This window comes from Thunnus maccoyii, chromosome 7 (assembly GCF_910596095.1).
Source record: "Thunnus maccoyii chromosome 7, fThuMac1.1, whole genome shotgun sequence".
Classification (NCBI taxonomy): Eukaryota; Metazoa; Chordata; class Actinopteri; order Scombriformes; family Scombridae; genus Thunnus; species Thunnus maccoyii.
Genome location: NC_056539.1, coordinates 2061962 through 2077816, shown reverse-complemented (window position 1 = coordinate 2077816; position 15855 = coordinate 2061962). Strand labels below are relative to the sequence as shown.

General features: G+C 39.3%; 1 protein-coding gene across 11 annotated transcripts in view; it reads left to right on the top strand.

Annotated features, from left to right (window-relative positions):
- The window catches only part of LOC121899876, a 24514-nt gene extending 8659 nt beyond the window's left edge, over positions 1-15855 (top strand). Inside the window, exons 2-8 of one of the 11 annotated variants that reach the window (XR_006096809.1) lie at positions 3806-3999; positions 7132-7276; positions 7936-7973; positions 8302-8428; positions 8582-8750; positions 8921-9054; positions 10609-10695. Coding sequence is in view for 7 of the 11 variants with exons in the window: in XM_042415624.1 (XP_042271558.1) it covers positions 3806-3999; positions 7132-7276; positions 10609-10914; positions 12404-12522; positions 14871-15003 (897 nt within the window). In the remaining 4 variants the exon portion in view is untranslated. Of the gene's footprint in view, positions 1-3805; positions 4000-7131; positions 7305-7935; positions 8429-8581; positions 8751-8920; positions 9055-10608; positions 10915-12403; positions 12583-13499; positions 13523-13924; positions 13985-14870 lie in introns of those variants that run through there. The other 10 variants (XR_006096808.1, XR_006096807.1, XR_006096810.1 and 7 more) reach the window with 10 other exon arrangements.

Genomic DNA, 15855 nt, shown 5'->3' with positions numbered 1-15855 from the left:
TTTGTATACAGGAGATGAGGTTGGCCTCACACGCTGCACCTCCCTCTCTCCATCCTCCTCCTCACTGACAACACGTTGCACTCTGTGTGGGAGAGTCCTCACTGCTCACTGTTGATGTTGTGTAAATTGTGACTATAGTGAAAGTTGAGATTTTGGTTGATGTGAGTGGATTCTGTATAAACCGTGGTTTTTATGCTCCTTCACATCAACACAGGTGCCTTTGTCTCTGTTAATCATCTTATCTCTTGCATCTTTTATAACAATGTTCAACACTATCATACCAGAGTTTTAGCTGCTTCATCCCATTTGGTTTAAAAGTCAGCTGACCAGAAATCCTAATAATTCAAAAGAATTTAATAAATCTTCTCAGTTTTTTGTTGTTGTTTTTTTTTTTTTTACGATTGGTTCTATGTATGGTTCAGTACAAGTCCACATCTTCAAACTCTTCACACAGTCAACTTTACCAACACACCGCTGGACACATCAGCTCCAGCAGACACAAACTCAACAACTCATGTGTCAGTCAGACACACTGAGATAAAAACACTAACAACAGGCAACACATGATGATCTTTTTATGGCCGTCTGTGAAGTGAAATCACTTTTTTATTATGTATATGTTGTTTTTTGATGGTTGACAATGTAATGAATATGTATTGTGTAAATACAGTCAGATGTGTAACTCTCTACAGAACATACTACAGTGTTTCTACAGGAACCAGTCATAGAAATGCAGCAGGAAAGCTTTAAGTGGACTATATTTCTGACACTACATCTTGTTTTTTGGTTGAATATAGATGTATTTCAGTGTGGTTGTGATTTGGCAGATTGCTGTCCATATGAATACATGTTTGTGTTTGAAGATAAACTGAAGACTGTTGAAGTGAGGATGTAAATATTTGTACATTGGAGTTTTCAGATTTACTATCAAGTCACAGACTTGAGATTAGGGCTCCTGAGACTTGTTTATTATTGAACAGAAGAAAATGAAATACAACTAAAAGGTATGACAAGAGCAGTTTGGAGCAGAAAGAAAGAAAACTGCAGAACGGTGAAGAAGAGAGCTGAGTGAGAGCCCAGGGGACCTTTGTTCCCAGCTTGTCAGGCACTGGCCTCCTACAGAGCTGCCAATTGCCTCTTTCTGAGCTTAATGTGTTGCTTCATGCCAGGCACCTGGCATTGTTAAGTAGCCTACAAGGCAATCTGGGATAGCTTGTGCTCTGGCAGAGCAAAGTCATATGCATGTGCCTGACAGACTGTCCTTGTGTTTTTTCGCTTCCTGTCAGGCTTCTGGCATTGTCTGCCATTCCTGAGGCTGCCTGGCAGCTATGATTCTAAATCATCAGCACTTCTCCAAAACTTCACCTAGTGGGTAAGGCCTGGCAGCCAGATGACAGGATGCCAGAAGCAACACTTGGAGTCACTTACCCAACATACGGGAACAATACTCCCCGGGGCCTGACAAATATATAACTTTTGATCAACTTCTATATCATCACGGCTTAATGTATGTTGTTTCAAGCATATTAAGCACTCTGATGTTTGCTAGTAGTAGGATACTTAAGGCTGCATTCACTGATTTTTTGTGACTTAACTAACAGTTGTTTACAGAAGAGCATTAGCATTCTTTTGGAGTTGTGTTTGTGTCCACTCACTCTCCTTTTAGCTTTGTTTTAGTCTCCACCAACTCCTGAGAAAAATACCTGTCTTTTTAAATGCTAATGCTCCATAATATAGTATACAGTGCTGTGCACTGGTACTAGTGTACGATGTTACCCACAGTGGTGGAAGAAGTATTCAGATCCTTTACTTAAGTAAAAGTACCAATACAGCAGTGTAAAAATACTCCATTACAAGTAAAAGTCCTGCATGAAAAATCCTACTTCAGTAAAAGTACATAAGTATTATGAGCTTGATGTAGTTAAAGTATTGCAGTAAAAGTAGTGGTTTGGACCCTCTGACTGATATATTATTATATATGACATCATTAGATTATTAATAGTGAAGCATCAGTGTTAGAGCAGCATGTTACTGTTGTAGCTGCTGGAGGTGGAGCTAGTTTACACTACTTTATATACAGTTAGCTAGTTTAGTCCAGTGGTACCCAACCTAGGGGTCGGGCCCCTCCAAAGGGTCACCAGATAAATCCGAGGGGTAGTGAGATGATTAATGGGAGAGGAAAGAAGAAGTTCTGATACTATTGCTGAACAATCAATCCAAATATTTATGAATATGAGAGGTTTAGAGGGAAAAATCACTATTTGGTGGAGCTGTTAACAACTCATAGACATCTGAAATGTGACCCTTCTGCTTTTTGTAAGACATCAAAAGCCAGAAAAGTTAGAAACCACTGGTTTCATCTTTAACAATGTGTTGTATTTTAAAAGCTTGTTATATTATCCATTGTGTCAAATCTTCATCTGAACTAAAGTAAGTAAAGCTGTTAAATAAATGTAGTGGAGGCGTTCCCCAGTAATCCACTGCTTAAGACACATTCACATAACCACAACGTCTATGGTTGATTCCAGCAGTGGACCGTTGTTGCATGTCACCTCTCCCTTGTTTTCTACTACTGTTGCTGTAATATAGACTTAAAATGCCTAAAATAGATACTAAAAAAATGAATGTAATGGAGTAGAAAGTGCAATATTTCTGTCATGATGTTTCCTGATGTTTCCCACCACAAGGAAAGCTTTTACACACTATGTTCACCAGTTAGTCACTCATTTCATTTTAAGTTAATGCTAACAGTGGCTTTCACTTGCTGCAGCAGGTGATATTAGCAGTAAAGCAACATAACATAACAATTGTGAGTGAACAGTGTGCTTTTGTAGTTCATTATGACCAGTAGAGTGAGATTTTCTGTCATGACAATTTCATGATAATCTCCATATATTTTTATGAATATCACATCAATATTTTAAGCTCCACTTTGTAATTCTGACTTGAAATGTACAGCTTTTGGGAAAATAAGGTGTAAAAGTAAACTATATGTTTCAATGTGTCAGAAACATATTCAATCAACAATCTCACTAGGTTTTAGTTACAGATTGTGAACATTTATTACACTACCACTTAGTTATATGCAAATGTTGAAAGGTAGATCTAATTAGATTCAATAAGGGATTTGAAAGGATGTGACACTGGATTCTGATTTGATGATTTTATAAAATGCTATTGAAACCCAAATCTAAAAAGTAGGTTTATCAGAGCAAGACTGATGAGAGCTGTGAGACAAAACATTCAAGAGTCAGGGAGTAAAACCATAACAATGAGCTGAGAGATGCTGAAATGCTCCGTAGAGCTGCAGGAAACTGCAGTCGTGTTAATGTAATGAGCAGTGGACAGAGCACAGAGCAAAACATCTTATTAGTGAGGAGGTCAAAGATACAGCAATAAGAAAACACATTTTTCATTAATGAGATTCATTTCTTTTCGTTCAGAATTTAGTTGAATCTTGAAACCTTTAGCTACAACGTTGCAAGAATTTTCAATCTGACACACAGAGGGTTCCTTTTTTTAAACTTAGCATCTCAACCACGTCGGTGTAAGGATAATGTAGTCTATATTTAAAACTTTGTGTGCAGTCTAACACTAGCTGATGCAGGTCTAAAATAAGTGAAATATTTCTTACATGATGATATTTATTGGACATTTAAATGTCTGATTAACCTCTGTTGACACTATTGCTACTATTACAACTATACTTCTACTTTCATACTGGTACGACCACTACTCTCTCTGTGTGTGTGTGTGTGTGTGTGTGTGTGTGTGTGTGTGTGTGTGTGTGTGTTTGGTGTCCCAGGACAGCCGTGGAAGCAGCAGCAGCAGCATGACAAGTCAGCGGCTGGTCTCTGTGTCTCCTGTGTCTCCACTGAGCTCAGCCGGCATCCCCACCCCCGCACAGCTCACCAAAACCAACGCACCTGTCCACATCGATGTAGGAGGACACATGTTTACCAGCAGCCTGGCCACCCTTACCAAATACCCTGAATCACGGTGAGAGACACTCACCCACTAGGAAAAAACATTCCCTAAAGATACCATCTTCTTTTCTTCATGTATCCATGAAAACACACAAAACATCTCTTTAAAATGAAAGTGCTTGGTAGTCTGGGAAAAGGTAAAAACTAAACCCCTTAAAAAGCCTTTAATTAGCAAATTAAGTAGGTTTTAAGTGATACATGACTTTCCCCTTAATTTACATATTATTTAAAATACTTGAAAAATCCATTAGTTTTCAGTTTATGGCATTATTGAGGTTGTGATTTGGTTTGCCTTAGAGTCTGAAATATTTAGGTGAAAATTTATGATATTTTAAGGGATTTTTACTCAGTATTCAGGTACATAAGAGCAAGATTTGGGGTACATTCATGGATAGATTCATGCATTCTAATATATTAAGGGCTTTCTGCACAGACTAAAGGACTTAAAATCTTTAGTTCAAGTCTGTCTTAAAACAACAGTCAGGAGCACAAATGAAAATTTGTTTTTTCTTGCTGTAATCATTCCTCCTGTGACCATTAGAAGATCCCTTCATAATGCACTTGCAATGTAAGTGATGGGGGACAAAATCCACAGTCCTCCTTCAGTGCAAAAATGTATTTAAAAGTTCATCTGAAGCTAATATGAAGCTTCAGCGTCCAAATGAGTCAAATCAAGTCTTTCAATGTTAGTCTTTTTAGTTTCCAAGTCCCTCTTTTTGTTACTATACTTCCTATGCTGCTCAACAGGGAAACACTGTCTGAGGAAACACAAAGAGGGAATTTGATGCTAAAAAGACTGTAAATGTGTCAGATATCCACTTGATAAGACTAACTCAGACTGCTGAAGCCTCATATAAGCTTCAGATAAACTTTTAAATGCACTTTTGCACAAAATGACACACATTTAAAAATGACAGCTTTGTCAGCAGTTCTCCTCGGTACACATGCACACAGTTTTTCAGGTACTTGGCAGGTTGGTTGTTCCTGCATCTTGGAGAAGTTGCCACAGTTCTTCTGTGGATTTAGGCGTCTCAGCTGCTTCTGTCTCTTCTTGTAATCCCAGACTGACTCCATGATGCTGAGATCAGCACTCTGTGGGAGCCAGACCATCTGTTGCAGGACTCCTTGTTCCTCTTGTTGCTGAAGATAGTTCTTAATGACTGTCTGGATGTTTGAGGTCGCTGTCTGCTGCAAAATAAATTTGGGACCAATCACATGCCTCCCTGATGGTGTTGCATAATAGATAAGAATCTAAACCTCTAAAGTACCTAAAACTTTTAACCAGGACTGTAAATGTAAATTTAAGGTAAAAATGAATGCATTTACCTTCATGCTGAACCACACACACAACACTTTATATATTTTTCTGTTAGAAACCAGCACAGTTTCTCTTTGCTGATATAATTAGTCCATCTGATAGATGTTCTCATGACTCACTGGTCATGAGAACATCGATGCTTCTGTGTTTTAATAACTGACTCTGTGGCCTTTTTGGGTGACTGTTTGTGCCCACATGTTGCTTTGAAAACTTAAATATAGTACAGGTGATTGTTAGAGTACTTTAAAGCTGCCAGATGGCATTCAGCATGTCTGCCATGTTAAACTGATTGTGAAAGTGTTTTCATTAAATCCAGTAAGTGCTGCGGGCCCACTGACTTTAACCACTTCAAAGCTTTGCACATGCAATGTTTCTCATTCTGCCTCATACAAATCTGCGCTTGACTCTGACTGTGTAACATTTGAAAGAAGAAATAACACATTCTTAAATAGTAATAAATTACAGTGTTTCTCAGTTCAGCACACCCAATGTTTTCTGTGGCTACAATCTTACTTGGTCTGGTATGACCAGTAGCTTATGGTGGCTAATGTTAGCTAATGTTAGTCAGTTAGCTGACTTTATGACTCTGCTTGTCGTACTGTTACACTATGTGTCAAGTGTAATTACCACTTGTGGCCACAGTGAACACCGTTTAGAGAAAATTAATCTAGTATAGGTTTGCATTTTTTAGCGATCAAAAACTTGTTCAGTGTACATGTATATATGTGGTCAAGTATTTTCTTAAGATATATTTGAAAAAAAATCTGGACCTTTCCTTTAAAGCCACTATGCATTTCAACAAATCCTCCAAATTAAATCCAAATTGTTTAACTATGTGACACGAGAACGACACAAAGGAGCATTTTCTAATCTGGTGACCTATTGGCAGTAATCGGCAGGACATTATTTGTCTGTGCTTTCCAAAACCATTACTAATCACTGTTAAAAAGTAATAAAGTTTTATGATGTGACAACACTATGGTTAACAGGGTTAAGGGTAGGGGATGATCAAAATTTTAGTTTTTAAAAAATTGTGCCGACTCACAGTTGGAAATGTGACACTCGCGGTTGAAAACAACGGTCTCCTGTGGCAAAGTCCACTGTTGGGTTATTCCAACCACCCGACCCACCGCCTCCAAATGAGGAAATTTATCCACATATATATACGTCTTCTGAACTGCACCACTGCTCCGGGTCATAATTACTATAGCCGCTAGATGGCATCTGTCACTCAAATGTAATTATATGTCCTTTTTGGGCGAGTGGCATTACGACCAATTAGGTTGTTTTTCTTGGGAGGGCAGTCTCATGCATTTACAGTTCAGTAGTTTTCAGTCCATTGTGACAAACCTAAGCAAAGCGAAGAAAGGTACCCAAATGACTTCCTATCAGAGTACTTCTACTATCCACTGATGTCAAAATACAACAGTGGATGATGGTAAATGGTAAATGGACTGTACTTGTATAGCACCTTTCTAGTCTTCCGACCACTCAAATCGCTTTTACACTACGAATCACATCCACCCATTCATACACATTCATACGCCCTTGTGAAGTAATGGCTGCTGCACAGTGCTACAATGATAGAAAACATTTGCGTGTTATAAACATGTCATCTCTATTACTACATGGAAATAAGGTTGAACATCCTATTCATCCTGTGTTTTTATTAAATCCATCTCCCCGTACTTTTCAGCTGTCAACAATGGCATATGTGACTTAACGTTCAGCTGCTGCACTGTATTGTAGGACATCTGTGGGCAGCAGACATGACAGCCTCACCAACATTTGGTCGGTATTTCTCTCTTTGTCCGTGGTCTGTGGCAGGATCGGCCGTCTGTTTGATGGAACGGAGCCCATTGTGTTGGACAGTCTAAAGCAGCACTACTTCATCGATCGAGATGGCCCCATGTTCCGCTACATACTCAACTTCCTCCGGACCTCGAAACTCCTCATCCCAGATGACTTCAAAGTGAGTGTCTGTCTAGAGCTTTGATCAGGTACTACCACAGTATATCACTAAAATGTGTCTGAACAGTCCCAAACCACAGAGAAAGCAATAAATAGATCACTTTTCAAGACTGTTTGTCAGAAGAGAGATTATAACAGTCCAGACATATTATAACCACTTAAGTATAATGTTACACTTCCCCCTATGACACTGAGCCCTGTTCACATTCACACAGTTGCACACATTCACAGCTTAGCAGTTGGGGCTTGAGAGACGTTTCACCTCAGTGGTGGTAATGAGGAAGGGGCACGCACTGTTCTTTCTTGTTGTAGAAAAATGAAAATTACTGCAGTTAATGGGCCTCATGCAAGAACTACTCGCACAGAGTCAGACTGGCCATTGGGAGCACTGAGAGAAATCCCGATGGGTTGGTCGCTATGTGGGCCACATGAGCATTATGTGGGCTGCTCGAGCGGCCCATTATACAAAAACAAGAGTGAGAGAGATGTGTTGCACCCCCCCTGTTCACCATATTATCATCATCATGGCTGCCAATTTAATGAAAGGTGTTTTGGATTTTATGATTTTTATTGCCATATTTAGGTGCATCAACTTCTATACTACAGCAGTTGCTAAGAAACTTATCTCACTCTGACATCTGCCTCTGTGTCTCTCTGCAGGTCTCTGTGCAGTCTCATCTTGTGTTGCAGCTGACAGTGTAACATCACCTGTAGACTATAATATTCTCCTCTAATATCTCTGTGATTGTTACATGACCACCTCTCATATTAGTCATGGACCACTTTGCTTGATGTTTTTTAGCATCTAACTTCACATCAAAGTGTTCCCTCTTTGTTTCTGTCACACTACAGTGAGGCTCTACGTTGTTGTATCGATATTTTCTAATTGTTTCGTGTCCCTTACTACTGACACTCCTTAACTTAAAGGAACACCGATTTTCAACCTTATCTCTAGCTATCTGAATTAAGGATAAAGTGTGGAAAACAACAAAAGTTGTTAATGTTCTCTGTGTCTCTGGGGCACAGCTGCAAAATCTGTTGTTCTTCCGGCCACCAGCGCCATCATTTGACATGTACAGTGAGGTAGTTGGGGGCAAGGAAGAACTACAGCAACACCTTTTTGCTGTAGTGGTGCCTTCAAGGACAGTCAAAGGTGGGTCTCCCAAAATACTCTCAACCATGTTACACTAGCGATAGGGAAAGCAGACACTAAAATATCATACTACTTAAATACTTTAAAATATCAGCATATTTTAAAGAAAACTAGTTTCATGATACGCAACCAAATATCGTGCTGTGGAATCAGACACAACAGAGTATGGAGGAGGAAGCAACTTTGGGAGCTGTAACAGTGGCAGCTGAAAGAGAGGTGCTGCAGCCAGAGTGGCTTTGCAGCATGAACCGGTGCCCAGTGAGGATTGTCAGAAAGAATGGAGACAGACTGAAAACTCTGCACTTCAACAACGTTTGCAGTGGTAAACCTGACTTTATTTTCTGACAGAATATTAGACTTTGCCAACTCTGAATACAAAACAGCACAACAGCGACTGTGTTACCTGTGATTTATAATCTGCATCTAAATGGAGCACAATCTGGTCTGGCTTCTCGTTGTCCAAAACGATAAAGAAACAGCATATGGTTGCAGGTTTTCACTCCTTCATCCATGATTGTTTCCCAAACAAAGCTGAAATGGAGACAGCAGACTGGGAGGTTTTTTGACTATCCATCAGCACCGGCAGCTCTTGCAGCATTCTGGCCAATGTAACATTAAAGCTCTCGGTAAGTTGCATTGATCCAGATAATTGACTCCTGCGCACCATTTGTTTTATGATCCTTGCACACCGGTATGATAAACCCAGACTTGATGAGGAAAAACATTTTGTAAATTAGCCTCAGTGAAGTGCTCGTACTTTGCTGTACTCACCGGCTGTGTTCCGTTAACACACGATCAGTAGTGGATTGGGCGTAATATACGCAGTGCATTCTGGTTCTTGTAGGATTCCCCCCTTAAGAGCAATACGGGGAATGTACAGCTTTTTCCCAGTTTTCTCTAGTTATAGGGCACCAACTAAAAAAATAATTGCATATTTTTACTACATACGAAATATGTTTTTACTCTTTGGTAACGTTTTTTTGAATGAAACCTGCCCACAAACCAAGCAGAACATGTAGTCTAATATGGATGTTTTAAGGGTGTTGGTTATGCTAACAATCACATCTCAAGAACATGCACCTCTTCATGGGAACGGGTGACATCTATCAGGCTGAAATGAGTGATTTACAACAAGTTCGGGCAGTTAAGAGAGTTTTTTGAATCCGACTTCAAACACTCGTATGAGCAAACCTCACAGAGGAAATAAGAGTTTTAGGATAAAAATACAAAAATGTTCTTGCATGAGGCCAAATGTGTTGCTTTCAGCCTTTTACCCAGATCCACTGGGGGCAAAAATGAAATATAGTGGCTCTAACTATGTATTCAGTCAGCTGCTACCTAAGGTTTAGAATCACAGTTGTTTTCAATATCATTATGAACCAGTCATTTTTATCTCAGTCGAACATTTACTGATTGATTGCCGATGTATTATTTGTTTTGGGCATAAACACAAGTGTGCAGGCATCAATAACACATTCTTTGCCTTGGAAAACAGGTCTTTCCTCAACGTTTATACCACTGTAAGACAATCCTGTTTTTTGTTCTCCACAGATGATCAACATATATGATAGATGACCTGATATATATACTACTTTCCAAAAACCACAACATACATTACATTAAATTGTTCTGTGAAGTTTAATAATTAGGGCATTCAATATTCCTATTTCATTCCCTTAAAAAAGCTAGTGCAGACAACAAGACTTTCAAAAATTTCTGAATCACTGTATTGCTCACACTGCAAGACATATTATGTCCCATACTGTTGTCATGGGGATGCACAGAGCAGATTCTGTAATGACTTAGCTAAATTTAGTCATTTGTACCCTCAAATTATGAATATGTTGAATACATGATTGAACAAATTAACTAAAGGTTACCTCCGTGTTACAAATGGTCAAACGATGGTGATTGTTTCCAGTAAAATATGGCAGATGTGGACATGTCACTGCTGAGAGGGGAGACTCAGTACTCTTCATCTCTGAGCTACTGTGCTTTGTTTATCTATCTTCACTAAAGGTCTTTGTGTGTTTCTGTATGTATGTCTGTGTGTTATGTGCTATACAAGCATTTCTATGCATCTATGTGTAACTGTGCAAGTAACACTGTCTTTTTTACAAGCTTCTGTCATGTATGCATGTCTCTGAGCTTGTCTTCATGTGTGTGGTGTGTGTTTTCAGGAGTACTCCCTACTGTATGAGGAGGCCAGTTTCTTCCAGCTGGCTCCCCTGCAGGCTGAGCTGGAGCGCTGGAGGACTGAGCGTGAACGTGGGCGCGTGTGTCGGGAGAGCGAGTGTGTTGTGGTTCATGTGGCTCCAGAGCTGGGCGAGAGGATCAGCGTGAGCGCCCTCCCCGCCGTGATCGAGGAGGTTTTCCCTGAGGTCATAGACGTCATGTGCAATTCCCTAAACACCAGCTGGAACCACAACTCCACACATGTCATTTGCTTCCCACTCAACAGCTACTGCCACCTCAACTCTGTCCAGGTACAAGACACATGCAGGGTTTATTCTTAAAGTGGACATATTCTGCACATTTACAGGTCTTTATTTTAACCTAGGGCTCTACTGGAATATTTTTGCATGGTTTACAGTTCAAAAATCCTTATTTATCTTATACTGGCCCTTTATGCAGCCCCTCAGTTCAGTCTCTTTCTGAAACAGGCCATTTTAGCCCCTGTCTCTTTAAGGCCCGCCTCCCATGATCCCATTCTATTCAGATTGGTCTGTTTCCAGAAGCTGTGTCTTGACTTCTGGCTGCTCAGGAGGTTTAAGTGCAACAAACCATGAAACAAACTATAGTAGCAAGATTTCACTACTTTTTCTCATTCTTTACTCGAAATGTCAATTTCTCAAAGACATCCGTACATGTTCAAGCCAGATTCCAATCCGAAATATGTGAGTGGACAACATGAACAACACAAAAATCTTAGCAACCACCTTAGCAACCAAGGCTACGGAGTAGACCACCATTTGTGGGCATGTACAAAGTAGAAAAAAACAAAGCGTTCTGAGCAGGCTGAAGCCCTGGCTTTTGACTTGCAGGGAGCATTTCTACCTATGTTCCCCTCACATTTTGGAACTCTGACCATATTTAACATCCAACATCATAACAGGATAAAAATAACAGAATACCAGAAAAAGCATAATATGGTCCCTTTAAACTCAACACCAGGGTTTGTAAGGCCTATAATGGTAAAGCATGGACGTTCTTCTTATTGATCTACTAAAAATCATGAAATAGTATTTCAGTCCTCATTTAAAGACTCCAAAGTAATAAATCTCCTCAAATGCATTTTGATGAGAGCAGAGTTCCTCTGCAGCCATTCAAGGGGGGAAGTGGGTGCGTAGCAGTTTTGCAGCAGCTCTGTGTCATCCCCATCATTGTTCCAAGGTCCATTGGAAGCATTTCATAATTGACGCTCAAGCAGTCTGTTGTTCAGCAGAAATATTTCCAATATTGCTCAGTTTGAACATGTTTGCAGCTCATTTATCATCAATGTAGTAATAGACTCTGTGGTCATACTTTACTCGTTTCAATTACTGTACGTGACATGCCATGTTTACTTTGTAATAGTATTTCTTAAATAGTGTATATAGCAAAAGGAAGCATTCCCTCTGCTTCACAGACATCAGAGGAGTGAAGTAAGCAAAATAAAAACTAATTTTGCTATATGTACATTAAAGATATACTCAATAACAAATGACATGCATCAGTAAATAGTGAAGTCATGTCAACTGACAAAACATTTCGATGTTTAAATACATTCGCAAGTGAAGTTCACGTTTCATGCATGTCCAAATAATTGCACCATCAAGAGGAAAAGTTAGTGAATCAGTCTTTAGAGGTAATATTTGGAAGAGTCAATATTAGGCTGAAGGAACATACTAAAAATGATGACAGTCAAACAAATAACATTCTTCAGTAGAGATAAATTGATGGCTGACGCATTTCATTATTGTATGTTTGTCTCAGGAAATCTCAGTCAGACAGAGATGCAGTATAGAGGAACAGAAGACTCCTGAGGGCAAACTGAGATATTGTCACCATGTTCACTTCAGTAGGAAGGGAGGGAGAGAAACTAATGGACTACTGTTAGTAACACACTAACACACAAAAGAACCGCAGACTACATCATTCAATCACATGTGTAGGTAATGAAATGATGAGTGATCCTTACTCTTTCACATTTTTGTTCATCCCACGTAACAATCAAAACCATTTAATTTTATTTTGTGTCGTGCCATTGTAATTCATCTTTTGCAGATAATGTAGTGATTCAAACTGTCCATTAGGTGGAGCTGTTAAGTCCGGTGAAACTTGTATCTGTTTACACGTGTACTCATAGTTTTTACATAGAATCATGTTGAAAATAAAACAGTGCAGTGCACAATGTTTTTTCTTAGGATGGAGGGGATGTGGGCAAAATGCTTTTGCCTGTCTGACATTGCTCAACAGGGATTTATTTTAATGTATTGCATGTTTGTGAAAAAAAAACAAACAAAAAGTCCAACACACCATCCACCACTTTTACTCATTTTATTAATGTTTCAGTCCTCAGACCTTCATCAAGTAGAATTCATACAAACAGCATCACAATCATATTTATGTAAATATAAACATAGCCTGGGGGGAAAAAAAACAGCATTCAGAGGGCGCCAGCAGCACTTCTGCAGCACTTCTACACCAACTTACCACCAATTTACCTAATGTACTCCATGTCCTAATGTAATTCAAAATTCATCAGTTTTAACAATATTGTTCTCACCAAAGTAATTGCTGACTTCTTGGAAGAGCTGTTTCCTCTAAGAAATGTGCCAGTAGTTTTGAGACATTGCTTCTAGCAGGCTTGTTTGAATTACAGCCACCATTATGGATGGTTTTTCCTGCTGTCCTTGGAGAGGACATTTTGCCAGCTGTGCCTATATGGATATTATGTTCATCTGAAAACCTGTTTTTGAATTTTTGAGTGAGTCACATCTGTATTGGTGGGCTCTACTGGCATTCACCTTAAAGGATAAGTCTGGTGATATTCTATATTTTTCTTCTTCTCAACAAATCCCACATGCAGACCCAAACCAACAATGAATTGATCCACTAGCAAGTATTATGTGTGTGTAACAAAGCCTGATACGGCCCAGACAGTAAGTATTTGGACAGTTTTACACATTTTGTTCAATTTGAAATTAAATAATGGATAATACATTAAAGTCTCAGCTTTAATTTGAGCAGATTTACTTCAGTATCTCCCTATATAAAGCAAGGAATCTCTGTCTTTCTGTCTGTCTGTCTGTCTGTCCATCGGTATGTATGTATGTTTGTCCTTCGCATATCTTGAGAACTGTTCATCCAATCTACTTCACACTTGGTGGGTGGATTGCTGGGGAAACAAGGAAGTACAATGTCTGTGTGAAGTTGGATGAGAAATATATAAAAATACCTCATGAATAACATTGCTTCTACAATGTTGATTTGCCTCTTCTTCTGCATGTGGAGTCAACGAACGGAAATACGGACAGCACCACTCTGCCATTGCAGCCCACATTGTGGTCAGAGGTGGGATTACACCCATAGTGATAAGAACTACCATAGAGAATGAAGTAATTTTGAACGGGCACTGCACTAGTATTATTAATTACAATAATTATGTTTGAACCACTAAACTTTGGACATTATGTGTGAAAAGGGCTATATTTCCCACACAGTTCTGTCTATATTGATGTAAACCTACTCAAATTAAAGCTGAGACTTGGTGCTTTATTTTATTTCAAAATACAAGCCACACTGTTGCACTGGCTGACATGTCCCTTCATTACCATGGACACACACACTATAGTTTATTTCGACTCAGTCTCACACACACCATCCTGCTGCCAGAAATACTCCAGCAGGATAGTGTGTGTACACCAAACATGTATTCACCCGCTGCTGAAAACAGTCCCCAACAGATGCACTATTTCCTCCTGTATGGAGTAATGGTTGTTTAAAAACTACAGTAACCAGCTGTTTGAGGAAATGACTGAATCTTTAAAAAAAAACTGAAACTATATATTTGTGAGTTTTTAAAAAAAAAAGATTTACATCTTAAGTTGGAACCAATGGGTTTTGAGTCAGAAAGTATTGAGGGACGGACCAACACATTGTTGGTCTTGGTCTTTTCTTGGGAACTGCTGACAACACCAACAATATTGAATATTGCCAACCATATTCTTTAACTTGGTGCATTTCTGTCACAGTGTCTATTTTGCTTCTATCACTGAAGGATGGTAAAGTCACTGACTTTCATATTCTACAGTGTCTTTAAATGTATCCAGAAAATATTAAATGACTTCCATCCCTCTGCTAAGCAGCACTCCATTGGAGAATGTGAATGTCATGCTCGAAGGCTTCTTGTCATGCCTCACTCTTGTGTTGTTGCTGTTTGGTTTGTGTGTGACTGCAGGTGTTGGAGCGCTTGCAGCAGAGAGGGTTCTGGATCACAGGTTCATGTGGTGGCGGTGTGGACTCTTCTCAATTTAGTGAATACATTCTACGAAGAGAGGGCCGAGGCAGCTGGCAGCCCCCCACCCTCATAAGAATCAAACAGGAACTGTTGGACTGAACTCAGAGGAAGGCACAGAACTTTAATATTGTGACATATCCACTCGTATCAGACTTAAACTGTTCTCTGCAAGTATGTGGACAGTTTCCTCAAAAAAAGAACATCACTTTGTCACTGAAGAATCCAACTAATCAGACATGAATACATGTTATCTTGTAAAGCTGTAGTAAATATCAGCTACACAGGTAACTAAAATGTCAGTCTGTCTACTTTGCTTCTTCATAAGATAAATCCATTACCACAAGGATCGGGGGGTGGAGAGGGGAGCAAAAGGAGTTATGGGAAATGCGGTCTATACTTTGAGAAATGCTAGCATTAACGTTTCCATTGGAGTGAGATGACGCTACCAGTCATCACCCCCATGGTCTCAGGTAGTGAGTGGTTGAAACCTACTGACCACATGTTCAGGCTGGAAGGTCCAGATGTGAAATGCATCTGTCACATTATACTGATATTTACTACATGGTGCAAAAACAGAATTTCACCTCTTATAACAGAGAGAAATTAAGCTATTCTTGAAAACTGACCGGTCGCTACAGTTCAAAATCTACATAGCTTTAACAAGACTTTTTATGTATCTTAAAGCAGTATTCACAGATTTTTTTGGCCACTTGGGGGCACCGTAACAAGCTGTAAACACAACATTGATATATTATCACCTTATAAAGTTAATATGACAAATGTGTAAGCAAAACAGTTGTCTATGTACACATCCAGCAGCCACATAGCAGTGTTAACATTGAATTCAGTTGAATTTGTGTCCACCTGATGAATGTAACTCCAATATTCACTCTCCTTTTAGCTCTAGTTTGGTCTCCACCAACTC